The sequence below is a fragment of the Topomyia yanbarensis genome, chromosome 1 (assembly GCF_030247195.1).
Source record: "Topomyia yanbarensis strain Yona2022 chromosome 1, ASM3024719v1, whole genome shotgun sequence".
In the NCBI taxonomy this organism is placed as follows: domain Eukaryota; kingdom Metazoa; phylum Arthropoda; class Insecta; order Diptera; family Culicidae; genus Topomyia; species Topomyia yanbarensis.
Window position 1 is genome coordinate 151963587 of NC_080670.1, and position 19632 is coordinate 151983218.

At 37.9% G+C, this 19632-nt stretch overlaps 1 protein-coding gene across 1 annotated transcript in view; it reads right to left on the minus strand.

Annotated features, from left to right (window-relative positions):
- Positions 1-1229: 1229 nt before the first annotated feature.
- The window catches only part of LOC131677704 (transcription factor SOX-10), a 68579-nt gene continuing 50176 nt past the window's right edge, over positions 1230-19632 (minus strand). Inside the window, exons 2-3 of the mRNA XM_058957687.1 lie at positions 18402-18548; positions 1230-4272 (exon numbers count right to left, since the gene is read on the minus strand). Coding sequence (XP_058813670.1) covers positions 2856-4272; positions 18402-18548 — 1564 coding nt within the window. The 3' untranslated portion in view covers positions 1230-2855. The remainder of the gene's footprint in view (positions 4273-18401; positions 18549-19632) is intronic.

Genomic DNA, 19632 nt, shown 5'->3' on the forward strand with positions numbered 1-19632 from the left:
ACTTCAGTTCTATAGCTGATCCTTGCAAGCTGATGAAAGGCAATAGTTACATTTATTAGCCTTACTTGTTTTTGTAAGCAAATCTTTCCTCAATCGAAGGTTATTGCTGTTTAAAAACGTTGTTGTCAACAGACAACATGGGCATGAATGGGTTAACATATCAACGAATTATATATTTTTACATAGAGCAGACATACGTAAGAAACATTTTGTTTTATTTAGATTATAGAGGCTACCTTAAGGTCATTCGCCTCTTCGGGTTAGAAAAATCTCTTATGAAAAATTTCTAAGCCTGTGTGCGGGGTCAGGACTCGAACTCAGGTGCGCTGCGTACAAGGCAATCGATTTACCAACTACGCTACGCTCATCCCCTTTTAGAAATATTTCATTTATTGGATGAATATTTCAAGAGACCTATGTCGATCAAAACAGCCACCACACGAAGCAAAGCATCGACGAAACGCTGATTAGATCAATTCTCGACAAACATATAATTACGGCTTAGAGGCCAACTGTCAAAATTCTCTTTGAATGAAAATTCCGGACAAACCGTTACTCGCCAATCACAGATGTTGATAGTAAACAAAAGAGAAAAGTTTTATCTTTCATTAGCTGCTGTGAACTGTGTTTGAACAGTAACGGTTTGTCCGGAATTTCCTTTCAAAGAGAATTTTGACAGTTGGCTTTTAAGCCGCAATCATATGTTTGTCGAGAATTGTCCTCTGTGTTTACGAAAGCTAGTGTTTCCGAATGAAAGGTTTTGGTTAGGTGATGTTGCAAGACGAAATAAGGCGACAGTAACTGCCGCTAGTAACAATTGTGGTTGTATGGTAGTTTTATAGCAACTAATAAAGCTTAGATTGTACTTGTAGCTTGCTATAAAACTTCGATTTTTACTTGGGTAGGGAAGGCTTCTTGATACAGTATAGGACTGTATTAATCTCTTTCACTTTTAATCCGTACTAAAGACTAATGTCATGCACTTTTGTGCTGGATTGAATCGGAATTATCTAGGAGTTGTGCATCTCGAAACACATGGTTTTCTGTATGATCGCCTGTATTGGTTTCGTTGCACTATTCAAAATGTAGGGTCGGAAAATTGAAAAGAGTTTGTAAGAAGTACTGAAATAGTTAATAGAAATAAAATTTTATTAATACTCTTAAATATAGTTTTTACATCTTACATAATTAACCTTTTTGTCTAAAAACGTAATGTGTGTTACCTTATGAATAATATACAGGAGATTTCACTTGTGATCGCTGTTTCCATATTTTTTATTGGTAAAACGACTTACTGTATATATAATGTTTTCTTAAACAGTATATTTTTATATTATTATACATTTATTTATTGATTGATTTTCCAAGTCTCAAATTACTCAACTTTTCCTCATTAAATTGCCCGGTAAAAAGTCATGTATTGGTTTGATAGTTGAATGTAAATTAAATTCCATTTTTACTTCATTTTGTTGTGATTTTAGTGCTATTTTTCACTAAATTGCCACCGGTCATATTCTCTTTCTCTTGCTTTCACTTTAGTCATACGACTTTTTGAACTTTTCGATTTTTATTCCTAGTAACAATTGAGGTTTTATGGCACTCTTGAAGCCCTTTTTAGAACTTTGCGCTTTTAGTGTGCTATAAACCCAGAATTGCTACTTGGGGTATTACGCTCACGCATCTGTCATGGCGAAGGGATCAATTCTCGACTAAGGTTGCCAACGTAGTCGCGGCTGAGCTGGGTTAGGTACTGATATTAAGATGCGAGATCCGAGAAACCTGCTTTCAGCAAATCAAATAGAGCCTGCCAGAGTAAGAGCATCCGCGCAGACCCACTCGGCTTTCACTCTGACATCATCTCGTACCTTAAACCGCTGACAGAGTGGCGGCGAGAAGCTGAGCTGCGGTTGGTACTGATATTAGGATGCGAGTTGCGAGTAAGCTGATTGCAGCAATCAAGGGGACCCTGTCAGAGTAAAACCAGGCAATCGGCGCAGATCCGCTCAGCTTTCACTCTGACTTTATCCTTTTGGTTTGCTGCAAGCAGGTTTTTCGCATCTCGCATCCTAATGTCAGTGCCAGCCCCAACTCAGCTTCTCAACATGTAATGGGTCTGGACGCTATGGCCTTTGACGCTTTGATTTTACAAGGCAGATATTGGCTTGAAAAAATGTTTACAATTTTTTTACTAAAATCAAAACTGTTTGAGCGACTTAGTGGAATGTCACAATTAATCCTCTTAAGACAGATGTCTTCCGTTTAATTCGACTATAATATTAAGAGGATTAATTGAAAAAATGGCCACATAGCAAGGGCCTTTTCTCTTTGCAGTGCACTTTGACAATTGGCTTTACCGCCTTTGCCCTAACTGTATTTCCAAGTAATAGAGATACGTCACTAATGTTAGTCCAAATTTAATTTGGGTTTAAAATAAAATTTAGCATGACGAAAAATTTTTGTAGCCGGATTCGATTAAGAATTTTGACGAAATAAGCCACCACATTCTTATTATTTGTGAATTTATAATTTACTCTCTTAAGAATAGAGTATTATTTAGAATCATAAAATTAAGAGAAACCTCTGATACTATTACATACATTTGATATGGCCAGTGTCAGCCATATGAGCTAGCTTCTTTGACAGCAAAAGGATATCAATTCTGTCTTCCTGTTAATTTGATTTTATAAAAAGATGTTTATTTATTATTTAACGTACAAAAATAAAAGTTTCATTACGTATATTTATCGTCCGCTAACAACTTATGAATAAATGACCCTATTCATCTTATTAGTAGCATTATTTTATTTGATAACCTAAAAACTGCCACGTTATGAAGAAAATTTCCCTCAATATTACTATGAGTTTGCCCCATACCCTCCGGTACCCCAACTGTTGTAATAGGTTGGCAGATGCGAACCCATTGTGGTGTGATGGTGCAGGTGATGATGGTGCAGATGTGAATGGTGCGAATGATGCTGTGGCGATACCGAGTGGATGGAGTTCGTGGAAGGTGCTGCAGATGAGTGAGTGCTTTCATAGTACAATCCACTGGAATTCGTTGAGCTTGGATCAAGGATTGTGGACGCCACGATGGATGTGCCGGCAGTAACAGCATCGGCAGTAATTGTATCCATTGGTTGTAAGCCCGGGGATGGGGAGGTTTGTTGCTGGTGATGGTTGGGAAGATGGTGATGGTGGTGGTGGTGGAGGAGTGGTTCAGTTAGGCTATGGGAGGAAGCTTCGGATTTGCAGAATTGAGAGAATGATTTCTTGCCTACAGCTTGACTATCGAGGTATTGTTCGATGTCGACCTGGTCCTGGTCCAGTGGAGAAATCAGGTAGCTTTGGTTGGGGATTGATGTAAGGGAGGCATAGTCTGGGGGAAGGTTTGGGATTGGTGAAGCAGGAAGCGTTGGCTGTAGGCCGGCTGAGTTTGCATGATGGTAGGAGGGAACAGTGGAACTGGGATCGTGAAGCTGGTTCGAGAAGGTTCGGTAGAAGTCTTTACTGCTGGTGTTTTGTGTTGTAAAAGCAGATGTACTCGACAGCGTGTTATTATTATAGCCACTGTTTGCGTGCAGGGAACTCCAATGCTCGTTGCGATAGTCTATGGATGCACAATTTGGGAAATCGTTTCGGTTGAAATAACTGACTGGAGAATCGTTACTGGACATCCGGGAATGTGGTGAAAAGGACTTGACATTGGCGAGTCCGGTGTACGGAGTTGTTGGTGGAGTTAGAGGTTGACCTTCGGTAGAGGAATGAATTGAAGCTGCACTCGGACTTTGTGGACTGCACGGTGATTCCATTTCACACGAGACTACTCCGTAGTACCGGTTGACTAGTTCGCTGTTTCCAAGCTTCCCGGTAGGCTCTCTACTAAGTGAGTAGCCCGGGTATTGCTCCACGGATGACGTGGACGATGAAGGAGTCAACATGTCTGCCGGTTGTCCAACTTTGACAATAGTTGGCTGATTCATAAATTCGTAACCTATGTTCAAACTAGAAGCGGACTGTGTCTTCGCTGAGTTTGACCCCTTCGATTTGTTGGCAGCGGTACTCGAACTCTTCTTAGTGCGTGGTTTTGGTGGCGGTGGAGGACTGTTGGTTTCTTCACATTCGTCGTCGCAACAGTGCTTTCCATGTTTGCCGAACTTTTTCGATTTTTTTCGTCGTGGTTGGTACTTGTAGTCGGGATGTTGACTCTTATGTGTCATTCGAAGTTTCTCTGCTTGCTCTATGAAAGGTAGTTTGTCTTCGGCGGCAAGATTTCTGCAAGGAGAAAAAAGAGAGGTATTATGACCCAATTGCACCGAATACATTATTTTAATTTGGGTGGTCCTACTGAAAAATTTGAATTTTCCCACGTACCATTTTGATTTCATTTAAAAAATAAAAGTCACAATAAGCAGGGGTGACTGATTAGGCCATCAACCGCGAACTGATATGATAGCGTAATTCCCTATGATTTTATGCTCCCCTACAGTGAAGGAATGTCAGTACGCTTTGGCGAACACGTGTGTAAACAATAACCAACGTGGTGAGCTTGCGAGGGGTTTTCTTTTGTGGAATAAACGATATCCAAATAGTCTCTCCCGATGGAAGTGATAAGGATGTTTGGTTAGCTATTTTGTATTATTTATGTTGGGGTATTTTGCCCGATGTTTACAATGCTTATTTGATGCGATCCCGCCCAAGAAAGAAACGGTTGCAAGTAAGGGGGTTTAAGTTGAAAAAAAAGAAATCATGTTTTGACTGAAAGATTTCCTGATGAGAAAAGGCTTTTAGGGTAGCATCTTCGCCGGAATAAATTTTCTATTAAAAGATCAATGTAAGTATGCATACTATATAACCATCGTCACCCTTTTTCTGGCTTCTGTCAAACAAAATTAACTAATCTACGCTTTCTCTAGTTCTGACATTCCAAATTTAGACTGACCATTCATCATCTGCGTATTTGAACACGCCGTATTTCAGAAATTCTCGATTCAGCTGATTAAAAAAAATACTCAGTTACCCCGAATTCAACCGGAATATGTGAACATAAACATTATTATCAATTTAATAAGACATCGGAAGAAAAGTGCACTACGATAGATAGTAAATTCCGGCTAATTGCTGTATTTATGCTGATTGTGAGCATGCGATTGCGACCCTCCGACGATTTACGGTGGCAGAACCTTCCGGTCGTGGATCATTAGTCGCGTGAGCTATTTATTATCAATTGCATTTGCACTGGTTTTGCCGACCGTCACATCTCCGAAACGAAATCTGGTAACGGGGCATTATTTTCAAATTGAATGTGAGGTCAATTGCACAAGAAATAAAAACAAGCGTGTTCTTGCGAATGGCAAGACGGTGAGCTATGGCGTTGGTAATTAGAGCGTTTGAATTTGCTTACATGGCAGTGCAGTGCTGTAAGTATATGAGAATGTTGTATACAGCTCGGCTGAGAATAGTGATTTAAATAATAGATAGAAACTGATAGATTCATTACCGATAAAAGCTGTTATTAAATGAAATAAATGATTCGTAGCGTTGAATACGTTATTTAAATGTTGTTCTAATTTGGCCATATTAGGAGTTAGTATCTATCATGATCATGATGGAGCCTTGGTCTAGTAATTCAATGGTATTATTGGATCATCATTATACTGTTTTGGTTGAATTTGGAGGTATTTGCCCTTCCTAACTCAACTTTTGCATATAACTTAATTACAACTCTATATTAATTTAAAATTTAGTTAGATCTCTTAAACAAATTTGGAAGTAAATTTTGCACTGTCAGATTGTTGTTTTCAACAAAAACTCAATTCGACCAAATATCAACTAATCGTAAATCTACTTCTTTAGTTGAAATTATGTACCACGTAACTGGCCTCAAGTTAGTGTTAGATACTGATCCAATAACAATCTGACGTTGTTCATTTAACCCTTAAAGTTGCAAAGTATGTTTTACATTTCTTTTAAAAGAAATGTATAGAATTCGCTCAAACTTTCAAGATTTTTTCCGAGGCCCGGAGGGCCGAGTCTTATATACCAATCGACTCAGCTCGACGATTTGGGACAATGTCTGTGTGTGTGTGTCTGTGTGTGTGTGTATGTAACGGACAAATTCTCATTCGTGTTTCTCAGCAATGGCTGAACCGATCTTATCCAAACCAGTTTTAAATGAAAGAACTAAAAAACAGTATGAACGCTATTAATTTGTTTTTGATTCTGATGTTTAGTTTTTAAGATATGAATGTTTGAATGCGTAAAAATGGCGTTTTTTGCAGTTTTTTTAAATTATCTGCCGGAATTGACAATATAGATTAACAATTTATATGTTTTTAGACAGCTTAAACGAATACCTTTCGAACAAGCTATAGATTGTTGAAATCGGACTATTATCAAAAGAGATATTTAACATTAAATGCGGAAGAAAGATTTCTATCATTTCCCATTGCCAGAAATATCACCAAAAACATGTAATCTATTAGTATCTTCGGAGAATTTAATGGCGGTAATATTCTCTTTCTTTTGGTATTGTGCTTTTACTGATTAATCCCCCTATGAGTGAGATATTTTCACAAATTTTCTTGGAAGTGATTATAACGAAATGATGCCTTCAGCAAATGTTTAGTTCGTGTGAATCTAGTACTGATACACAACCATGCACTATGAGGCCCCATGCAAAACTGACTCAGACATCACTTCGTTAAAAGTTTAATAACTTCTTTTAACAAAGTCGGATTAACTTGCAGTCTTCGACGAAGTTGTAGACAATTCAATTATCCTTCTTATTTTCACTTACAGTGATAATACGACGCATACAGTGCCACCTAGCGGCGAAAATGCGTGCTGGTGGGTTTTCTCCATGTAAATTGTTGAAAATTCCCATACAAATTTCAGGCCCGTAGGTCCAGTAGTTAGACTTGTCCGATTTGCTTCAAATTTGGTGCAAGTACTCCTGGTGGGACTAGGAATCGACGCAGAGGTCGGCCGATAAGGGTCATTTTTTTTCCTGTCACCCTACTGTGCACCCAGTGCATTAACGCAAGTGACGGAAGGTTATCGAAAAGTTTCGTGAAAATGAAAGTTCCAGTAATGATGATGATTTTCCCAAACGGTTCGTTTTCGTGAGGTTTTTATTTGTTCTTTGGCATTAGGATTAGCGATAATAATTCAAATCAAGAATACTACTGGGAAGTCACCTTTAGAAAAAGTCGATGTCGAAGTAAAATTTGAAACTATGCACGCATGTACTTCAGAGATAGCGTGATATCAGGAGCTGCGATTTCATTTCAACGCTTTTTTATGAAAAGGGCGATACTTACAAATGTAAACATAGGGCTTTTTTCTTACATGCGAATGAGGGCTTTGAAAAGCAACAAATTAACCTAAAAATTTTGATTCTACGATATTGCTTTCTTAAACTACAGCAAAAAATACAACGGGCGAAACTGTATTTTTGTTTGTTTATTTAAAGTTTCGCCCTCCACGCTCCATGCAAACAAACAGGGAGATACTTTTTTTGCTAGCAGTTTAGAGGCGAAACTGTTATTTTCGTATTTTTTAGGATTATCAAACTGATACCAGCTGTAAATAGTAACAATGATCTCTATTGAAAAAACCCGGACGAAATCGGTGCTGTAAAACAGTAGTTATTGTAAAAAAACGTAAGGGCGATACTTCAATGCTGATAGATGGGACCGAAAAAGTAAACAATCGCCAAAGGGGCGATACTATCATTTTGTCAATTTCAATAGCAAAAACAAATTTTAATTTAATAATTTCAAATACTTTATGAAGTTTTGGGTTTCGATCACTGAATCATGCAATCTAGGATGTAAAAAAACACAATTGTTCTTAAGTAGGAAATAAAACCAAGTATGAAAATATTCACTGTTGATTTTCTTTGAATAGTATCACTGCTAGTATCGCCCTTTTCAAGAAAAAGCGTTGATTTCTTAGTTCTCAGTCGCGTTGGAAATTTGAGTAAAATATAAACTTCAAATCGATTAAAAAAAAAATCGTTTTTTTTGTTTCAGTACAATATATAACCCCTTTAGGAAAATTCAGTTTTCCCACCACAATATAGATATTTTATTAACAGAGCATCAACAATAATTCGTTGGTATGTCTATTTTATGGGCCATTTTTTCGCTTTCCCATTGATTTGGTTTGGGATTTCTAGCACTGATGTTGTCCTATGCTGATTTGAGCGATTCTCTGAGTCCTGCCACTATCCCATGTAGTATGTGTTATCAAAAACATCGCGAAGCATCATGTTCTAAATGCTCTCAAACGATATAATATCCGAAGAGAGTGATAAGAGTTATAAGAAATGTCTCATCACACTGTTAGGTGGATTAAACACGTTTTTTTTTCAGATTTTGTGAAAATTGTATCACATCTGTAATACAATTGCTCTGAGATGTTTTGGAAATGTCGTTTCAAAACAACATATCGCCTATAAATGCCAATAATGGTAAAACTGTTAGTCTCAGCATAGACAAAACTCAAATTATAGTTTGTTTGAACCAATTCCTCAATAACATGGTATGGTGTTATATAACAATATGATGGCTCTTAATAGACGAGCTCTCTTCTGTGACAGGTCGCTCTCTTTTCCTTCTCGGCTTTCTCCCGTACATTCTAACTGAAAAAATGCGTTTTCTCATACGGTAATATTTCTTTGTCAGCTAATCGTAGGCTGATCGTTGGTAATCCATTGCTCCTGAATAGTTTTGTTTAAGTGTGCCGCAAGGAATTACTGGAATAGTTCCAATCGATGCTCTCAGAAGAGGACAGCAAACAGAAGTTTTACAACAAAAAGCTCGGTTGCTTCGATTGATTTTTCCGGCTGTGGGTCCGTATTTGCTACTGATATGAAGTCGGAACGGAACATCCGACTGAAGTTAAGTTTCGCTCATTGTTGTCTCTTTTATTATCCTGCACTGCGGGAAAAAGTTGTTCCCAAAATCTTGAATAATGTGCCATGCATTCTGGAACAATAACGTTTTTACGTTACGAATGCAGGACCAAGAACAAAAATCATGAATTTTATAATTATGTTCAATTTCCTTTCAGTAACGCTTACTTCACGCTTTTATTCGTCGAGTTATTTGTTTTTGTTTCATGAACCTAAGTCACGGTTTCCTTCATGTCATTGCCAAATCGATTTTTTGTACGTGAGCAACCAAAAATTGACTCATGGTTTAATTCATAGATTTGTGAGCATTAGTCAGAGTTCGCCTATATGTCATGAATCGATTCATGATTCATTACATGTGAAAAGTCTTAAATAAACAAACAAATATTACATCTTCAACATGATTTGGTTTTCTTGTTTTCAATTATCTCCTGAAATAGTCCACAAAATCATTAAATATTATTCATGTATACGTGAACTGATTCAAGATTCTTAGCGAATAAGTCACAACTCCCATTCGTGCTCGTGCAACAATTCACAAACTCATAAACCTTTATTCATGTATTCATGAACTGGTTCATGTTTCCTAGTATATTAGTCACAACTAACTATTCGTGCTCGTGAAATAGTTCACAAAATCATGAAATATTTTTCATGTATTCGTAAACTAATTCATGATTCCTAGTATAATAGTCATGACTGACCATTCGTGCTCGTAAAATAATTCACAAAATCAAAAAATATTTTTCATGCATTCGAGAACTGGTTCGTGATTCCTAGAACATTAGTCACAACTCGCTATTTGTGTTCATGAAATATTGCACAAAATCATAAAATATTATTCATAGAAATGTTTTGCGCTTGCAAGGTTCATGATTGCTAGTATGTGATTCACGATTTATCCTGTGTACTTGAATTTAGAATATATTCCCAATTATTTTCAATTTAATGCAAATCTGCACATGGCCAAGAAATACTGTAAATCATTACTAGGATCCGGAACATAAATCGCGATACTCTACCAGAAAAAGTATTACAGTAACGTGATGAGAAATTACGGAAATCGCGACAAGGCTCCTGAAATCATGAACATCGTTAAATGTCTATTATGAAGAAGAATGAGCATGAGCATGATGACCGCACGATTCGTAGTTGCTACTCCGTGATTGACCAGAACAAGTAAAATTACACAGAAAATCAACGAATGGGGCATGGGAGTAGCTATTCAGCCTTAATGTGCCCGTTTCGAGAGTTCGATAAATTAAAAAATGATCGAAACTAATAGTTGCATCACCAAGGTGGTTCATTTTCAATAATTGCACTGCTGATGAATCATTTTATCAAAATAAGTGATAAGGAACGCAGACGAAAATAGCTGACTCCCGCATACCCCCAAATTATCAATAAGAATCATAACAAAAACTATGTTATGATTCTTATTGATAATTTGGGGGTTTGGAAAATTATTGCTGGTAGATTGAGATCTACGTGTGTTAAGTATGCGCGAGGAATGCATGGCTGTTTAAAACAAGAGAAGTTCAGCGTGGCCACCGAGATCGCGGGAGATTATTATAGACGTTCAATACTAACAATTAAGCGGATAAAAAAGTCGATTTTTTTGCCCAGTACACCAGATGCCCCATGTTCCTTGTACTGTATTCCTAGTTTGAGGTAGTCTAAAATTGTCATTCATCTTAAGATACACACCTAGAAAAAATCGTGTAAATTTACGTCTCCTGATCCTGACATATACGACCATCAAAAATGATTTACTTGTTTGATTTTAATTTTACATGACGTTGAATTTCGTAAATCACGTAATTTTACTCCCCATATAGCGTTTGATCTGAATGGCAGTAAGTGTAATTTTACGTCATTGCGCATGTAATGTATATGTTACATGTAAAATTAAACCGAGCACGGTTATATTTCGTCATTTCGTGAATTACGGTTTGTTAAATTCTATCATGCTTGCAATTACGTCAACGATAAAATTCATATTTTTTTGGTGTGAAGTCTAAAAATTGCTCATTAGTTTTTAAATGTAGTTTTAAAAATCCCTTATTGTAATCCCCTAGTTTCAAGAAATTTAAAATGTGAAATGCAAAAATTGGTTCCTTCAAGCTGTAATGGTACCGTACCTTCTTAAATAAACAGACTGAATTAAAAATGAATCGAAGCCTGGTAAGCTAACATAGTAGAAATTTATTCAGCCTATGACATGTTATGGTTTATCCATATTTTTCGTTGACTTAGAGGAGAATTAACCTAAAAAGAACTCAGGGACAGTCGTCGGTGATGGTTTCATACATATCCACATAACTACACACCTAGAAAAAATAGTGTAAATTTACGTCTCCCGACCCTGACATATACGAGCATCAAAAATGACTTAGTTTTATGTTTGATTTTAATTTTACATGACATTGAATTTCGTAAATCATGTAATATTACTCCTCATATGGCGTTTGTTCTGAATGGCAGTAAGCTTAATTTTATGTCATTGCGCATGTAAAGTATATGTTTCATGTAAAATTAAACGGAACACGGTAATGTTTCGTCATTTCGTGAATTACGGTTTGGTAAATTGTGTCATGTTTTCAATTACGTCAACGATAAAATTCATATTTTTTTGGTGTGTATTTGAGTCTAGCAATTTCGGTAGTCCACCAAGTTATTCATCTAGCAGCACGCATAACTAGAAGCGATCAAACCTCTTCTATGCTGCTACTATGTGTGAGTTTGTATTAACCATGAACGTATCCAAGTCACTTGAAGATCACGATATTCAAGCTGAAGAATTTATGATCAAATAATGACGTTTCTAACTCTTTCGGACAAGCCAGTTTGCCAGCTCATGTGCAATACTATCAGAGCAGAGAGTTACATCTAACACCATCTCCTGCAAGAGCGTGCGATTATTGGGTGATTTACTCCATCGCGGATATGAAGATTTGTGCAGCTTAAGTATTCCATCAATTCAGTGCTGTTCAAAATACCCAAGCTGCCATAAATAATATGATGGGAATTCGCCTCACTGCATATTATGAGTTAAAAGCCCTTTTCGGCCCCTGTATGATACAACCCTTCTGAAACCACCAGAAGGGCTTGATTCATTATCCTAGAAATGTGTAGGACAATGGACTTATTTCCCGTTTATATTTTCAACATAATTGACTGTGGCAGTACAAATATCGCGTGTGGTATTGAACATGCGTCAATAGCACTATTCGCAATTGTACATGCACGAGGAAATTCACGTGGATCAGTCATACCATTTTTGTTGACAGCAACGAAGACGGGGTTAAGTAGCTTCCTATCATATAAATTTCCTTTATATTAACTGTACGTTTATGCTCAACATTATTCTATGCTGTTACTTCTAATCACTGTTGATCAGAGCATTGCATATTTCATCACCAGCACTCATTGTACAGCAACTAGAAGATACCAAACACGTTGGCTTATTATCGCCTATTGCGAACCCAAAAATGGGTATTAGGGACATGACCGTCATTTGAAATCCACGATTTGCAAAGAAAAAAAGTCCACTGTGTCAGCGATTCGCTTGCAACAGCATGGGTAAGTCTAATGATACTCCGTGCATGACTAGCATATTTTGGTTCCGCCAGCCATTCAATGCTTGGCACGAAGATACAACTTGACTTAGCGACTCCTGTTTTCAGTCGCCCTCTTACGACATGGGAGCAGGAACCCAGTGGATCAGTTTTTGGTTGAGATACTTCAACCCATCGGAAGCCACACGGCCGCTATCTAGGCTTGGTTTGTCCAAACCTCCTAGTTGACCACAGCCGCTGCAATAGAGGGAAAGATGTTTTGCAATGAGAAACAATGAATGATCAACAACATGGCAAACCACCTCGTCGACGGTCATGATTAATGGCGGGACGGGAGTCGTTCTTGAGTAGCTGTCAGGTGTAAGGAGCACTTTGTTACTGAATGAACAAACGAGCGGAGAAGACACAAACAGAATGAGGATTGGGAATGAGAACACGTCCATACGCTCCGGGTATCACAGCACGAATGGATCGCAAAATTTTGCTCTTTTTTAAAAACTGAAAACATAACTGATTTTTTCCAACACACGGGGATGATTGCGTTAGTGATTGGTTGAAAATCGGCATTAGTGGTGTGCACAATGCGCTTGTGCATCTTTTCAGGATAATAGAGAGAATACCTGTTGGGGTCCTACCGATGTTGAAGACTTTAGCTTTTTTAAGGCAGTCAGAATTTCTTCGTTCGGGCGAATGACAATGTGGGCAAAGCAATTAACAAATTACAATTACAAATTACAATTTCTTCGTTAGTAAAACGAATATTTCCAAAATTTATTACGTGAACACCCCGAAAGCCATATTTCAACTGAATTGAGTTAGCCGAACATATTTTCGGAAAATCTGTTTTAGGACTAATGCAAATGTTTCTACAGCCACACCTACGTCGATTACGAGACTCTCAGTCAATTGCCTACAGTCAGTTTTGGGGCCTAAATAAGTCCTTTTGTGAAACATTGAATTCCATGACATCCACCATCTCGTAAAATAACCAGCTGGGGATAAATCTGCGTTACTAGAAGGGGAGGATGATGTGCATCACAAGTAACTAACGGCTCAAGGGAAGGAGGTCCAGGGTTCGATTTCGTTTGTTATTCACTGTACACATTTGCAGCGTGTTTAATACAGACATTCTGTCCAGTAAGGCGATACATTTACATCTGCTTGGGAGACTATAAACCATTTTCGCTTCTTCGATTCTCGGTCCGAACACTTCCTAGCTAGCCAGCTTTGAACTATTTTGAACAGTCCGTGTAGAATAATAATGTATCTAGTATTGGGCCACACTCATTCTATATCTTACGATCCGCTATGTGGACCTCATGTGACCTATTGAAGCTCAGTACAGCCTCCATTTTATCTTAGGCTGAGTGCTCAAGACAGGTTTATTTTCAATTCCTTTCGTATGTCCAGATGGCTAACCAATTCACCATCACATAATGGTTCGCTCCTTTGCACTCTCTCAGGGAGCCAAAATTGCTTCTTGGTTCACAAGTTTATCAGACCAACCAACCCTGTAGGTTAATACCTCACACATAAAAGAATAAAACTAAAAAGCAGCTGCAAGCTACTCGTCACAAATCGGTCAACCAGCAGTGGGACATAAGCAAACATAAACTGTTGGACGCGTGTGCCACTTTTTATTTGCGCTCATATCATATGAGTTGCGAATGTACGTTGAATTGAAGCAGATGTGGCCGACGGAAATTATTGTGTTTAGATTGCGATTAGTATGAAACAGTCGAGCGCCAATATGGTCATCCGCATGGAAATTATCGGACCACACAAATCGAATTTGTTTTTGCTCGAAAGAGCACAACAACCAATTTTGAAAAAATAGTCCATTTTTATTTTCATCTAAGAAAAATTGGAGCAGATTTGGTTAGTTATGATGTCATGCTTCGCAAGTAATTGGTAGTTTATAGTATAATTTACATTTTTTATTTCAACTTATGTAGTCACATTTTCTTTTTTACTTTTTAACGACATTCAATTAGTGAGAGATGACTGAGTAGGAAAAGCTATGAGAATTTTTTTTATGACATAGTACTAAGGAGAGCTAGAAAGGAAACTAGAAGTGGCAGAAACAGGCTTAAAATCTTGCGAACTAATATTTTGTCTTCTGCTGGCAGGAGTCGAGTTTAGGCAGTGTTACCACTGAGAACTGACATACAAGTAAAATTTTCAACTTGTGTAAGAAATAAAACTGTCGCTTTGAAATGAAAACAGCAAGTAGCAACTTGCCACTGGCTGGCGCTTCAATCGGCCAGCAACCGCTATACGGGACTTGCGCGAAAACTTGGATACAATGGTGATTCACGCATGCGAACCTGTATGCAATGGTGATTTTCAACGTATTTTCATTTAAATGTTTACACAGGTTTTTCGGGAAAGTTTGTTCTAGCTTATATGTCTGTTCTCTGTGATGTTACTACGAATCACTCAAGTCTACCAACATGTCTCACGGTAAACACAGACTTGTCCTTCTTTACCATGAGAATCAGCCACAGCACGGAGTGATGTTCTTAGCAAATTCAAGTTTGCCTTTGCCGTTAAATTTGCCCAGATAATGATGATATGGCCGGGGATTCGCAGCCGCCGACGGGAAACAACTGGAATCACCAGGTTTTATTAATCCGAATCCTAAATGGGGTGAACATTTGAAGAATTTAGTGCAAAGCTATTTGATAATAAATTGTCCGCATTTAACAGATAATTGACATTTTTTCGATGTGAAGAGTTTCACTGCTGAACAACATTAACTTTCTTAAAACCAAATTGAAAGGCTTAAAACCAAATAGATTATACCTCCTCATATAACATAAAACTCATTATTATGGTTGGAACTTTTGTGGCTTACAAAAATTGCTATTATTGGTTAACAAAAAATAGTAATTCACAATGCTACTATAACGATGATAGTACTTGATATGAAAATCTGCATCTCAACGGCAGTGTCATTCAATATAATGTTTATGAATAAACATTCCATCCGTTGGCTTATTCAAGTCCCCAAGCAGAACCTGCAATATGATTTATGCAACCTAATGTCCCACTAGCAGCTCGCCGTAGAATCGTTACTTAATGTGCGATACGATTGGTGGAAAGCAAGATCCTGCCACCGGATGTCGGACGTTAGTGGATATAAAAGACCAACATAAACCAGAACATCTTATCTAATTTCCCATGCTGCACTTACATTCTTGCAGACCAGCTCTCCCTCTCTCCCTTCTCGGCTCATTTTTCTTTTTACACGGATGCACCCGGCTTTGATGAATGGAAAATACAACAATTAGCTACATTGTACCGGGCGGTCCTCCTCTGGTTGCATACAGACCGAATCCACCGATGCCACCGACTGACACTTGGGCAGCTCTGGTCTGATGTGATTCAACGGTCGCCAAATTTCAATGTCGTTGAGCTCTACCCCAGAGCGCAGCGACCGTCGGAAATGAGATTAGACTGTTTGCGAAGGCTCTGTGAGTACAAAGTGTACAAAAATACGACAATGTTTACAAACGCGTCGCACGGTTCCGATTCAATAGTAATACGCGTCCGCGACGGAACGCTGTTTTTTTTGGATAAGCATCCAACATTGCAGCTTTCCAGCTCAAGTTCACGATCGGAAGTGTGGTTTTGTTTGAATCGGTCAAGTTCGATTTTGACAAAAGTTGCAAAGTAATTCAGATATTCGTCAGGCGAGTTACATTACACAGTATGCCTCAAACGGTAATTAGCAAGAACGCTTTGGAAATGTTATTGTATGTGTTCAGCAGGTCAAATTAGCCGCTTTAATGACAAACAGAACTATACAACATAGGGTGTAGTGAACAATAAATCAACTTCTTTTTTATCCGCTTAATTGTTCGTATTGAACCTCTAGAATAGTCTCCCGAAATCTCGGTGGCCACGCTGAATTTCCTTTGTTTTAACAGACATGCATTCCTCGCGCATATTTGCTATAACATACGCATATTTCAATCTATTAGCAACAATTTTCGAAAAACTGAGAGCGATAAAAATATAATGTAAACAATACACTCTAAACTACTTCTATCCAAATTTTCAAGAGAAAATACTCAATGGGTCATTTTCTATAGAGTTTTATCCGTGATGCAATTTGATGTGTGACACCCTTTAACCCTTTCATGCCCAACTTTTTTCTAGTGCAAGTAGGTTTTCAAAACTATTTTTCCTTGAAAACGGTGGGGTCAAGAATCACGAAAAGCCTATTTTCATAAAGATAGGTGCTTCCATGGCAGTGATAGAAGCTGGTCAATTTTTACCTTCTAATGCTCAATACAATTCTCCTAGAATAATTACAATAGTCCAATAACGTGGAAAACGTAGCCAACGACAGTCTAAATTGATAAGTTTTATCAGTTTTCAATAATATAGCACCATAACAAAGATATAAGAAAAAATCATTTTCCGTCGTCAACGTAAACTGTCCCTGGCAGCACTGCTCAATTGGAATCCAATAGGACTAATTGCAATAACTTTAGTTCTAGAGCTGATCCTTGTAACTGTTAATACTCAAATTAAAGGCAATAATCACATTAATGAGCCTTACTTGTTTTTGTGAGCAAATCTCGCCACAATCAAAAGTTATAGCTGTTTAAAAACGTTGTTGTCCACAAACAACATGGGCATGAATGGGTTAATAGCGTTTTCCTCGAAACCACGTTTTTCAAATCGGCGAACATGATAAGTCAAAAACTAATCAACGAATTGACTTGATTTTTTATGAGAATGTACAATATGTAAAGCCTGTCGATGAACCACACAAAACTGAATAAATAAAGTTTTCTCCCTATTATTTTGAAGAAAAGTGAGCGAATTTTACAGTAAAATATAATATTCTTTGGTTTTTATGCCATTTTCCGAAACTCGTTTTTCTATTTTGTTGGTTCATCGAGTAACTACAAGTTTAAGCTTTACAAATCTTATTAAATTTCGTGTGTTAGACAATTTTATCAAGAGTTATCGTGTTCGCTGTGGCACTCCTCGACGTGGAAATGGTCGGACGTGTACTCTGGGAACGCACTGCGTGGCAGAAAATATTTTTTTTCGTGCACTATAAATGTATAAATAGATCTTAACATCACACAAAAGATCAACTGTTGCCTTGCCTTCAAAATCGTAAAACAAAATAACTTACCGTTTGAGCACTTTACACTAGACGCCCTCCTTAACAGTCTTCGCAGCCGCTTCTTAGCAAATCCATGATTTCGCTTAATTTGTTATAATTTCAACCCTGAGAACATTTTAAATTGATTCTACCAAGAGTAAAGATGTTGATTCATGTGTATTTTTCATGAAATTCGACTCGGCAGCTGAATAATGAGCGAAATAATTTTGTTTACAAAAATCTCTTCAACCCTTTTGAAGAATTAATATTAAAATGTTCAAGCTGAAAATTTTTCCTTATCATAGGGGTTAGTGTTGCAGATCCCATTTTTTATGATATAGAACGTAAACACAGTGACCAAGAACGAAACACAGTGATTCCATTCGATGAAATAGTATTTAGCAAAATGAGTTACTCGGCGAAATTGCATTCGGCATTCAGTGAGATGACTGTCGGTGAAATGGCGTTCTGCGAAATGGCCTTTTTGCTATGAAGATGCGGTTACAACAACCAACTACCTGACTCTACGATTCAAAACTTCATCATCATCGATTCAAAATATACGAAACTAAAATTACACAAATCACGCTATCTACTTATCAATTTCTTCGTATCAGTACTGTATTCAAAGGATACACCAAGGAAAACCGTGCGCGAACGATGTCGACTGTCGACATTACATTTTTTGGTTTGTCGACCGAAATTCCAATGTTTTCTTGAGAGTATCATCCCAAACCGTTATACAAAAAATCAACTGCGCGCAGTCGCATATACTTACTTCCACATTTTCCCTAGATCCTTGCTAATCTCAGAGTTCTGCAGTTTTGGTTCCTGTTTGGACATCTCACGACGGGCTGCCTGCGCCCAGACCATAAACGCATTCATCGGTCGTTTGATGTGATTTTTCTTCTTATCTGTCGGCGATCTAGAACAGAAACAGACACACAAAAATTAAGTTATTCTGCCGCATGCAAAAAAAAATATTCGTCCTGAGTAACTCGCCCCTCCCTATCTCAACCCCATCCATTATCGCGTGTGGGAGCAAAATCTAATTAGTCTCATGGCATGGTCGAGAAAAAGTGGAAGCAAAGGCAATCTCGTGTAATTAAGATCTCCTTAGCTCTGGGATATCGTAATAACGTGGCCGTTCGGTCCGGGTGGTGCAAAATAAGGAAAAAAAAATGGAATATTAAATATCAAATAAATCCGCTCCCGCGCGACTAGCGCATTCCGCCAGCGATATCGCGTATCTTGTCGCCATTTGTTGTAACGACGAAGAAAGAGATCATATGGTTTCCATCTAGACCTTATTATGTCAGTCATTGGTATAGTTTACAAATTGTCATTGTGAAGAATGCCGCGCGAGGCATGTTTAATTTCATTTTTATTGAAAAGTGCCCTGTGAGTTCCAGTACCATGACCTAGCATCTGGATTAGAGTTAAGTTGAGAGAGTGTGAGAGAATGTGTAAATTATTAGCATTTTGTCTTGTAGCACACTAAGAATCCATCTGGGGAAAAGTGTACAGTTTTAGCGCACATCCTTACAGGATTCTGCAGTGACAGCTGACCAGTTTGTTTACATGATAAATCTCGCTTAGTAGACCACAATTCCGTATTTTATTTTTGAAGCATTCCCACTTTCACTCATTAAATTTCGCGACGAATAGGTGTCGAAGCCAGAACATATTTTTATCCGCGTAGTAAGACACATTTCTAGCGTAATACTGCAGTATAGTTTAATTAGTACGGACCATACACGGAATCATGAAACATCATTAGTTGCAGGCGCAGAGAACTAAAGAAGTGCGCTAATTAAGTGCTGAGTTCGCCATTGCTCACTTGAAATGCTTGGATTGCTATCGCAAACATTTAATTGCAAGTGAACTGAATCGAAGCCTGCTAGAAGCTGTACGGTAGGTAGCGGATGAGACCGAGCGAGTGAACCAACTATCGTGGATTGCACGTGTTGTGTACGATTCACACGATACGTCAGGCTTCTGTCACCGAC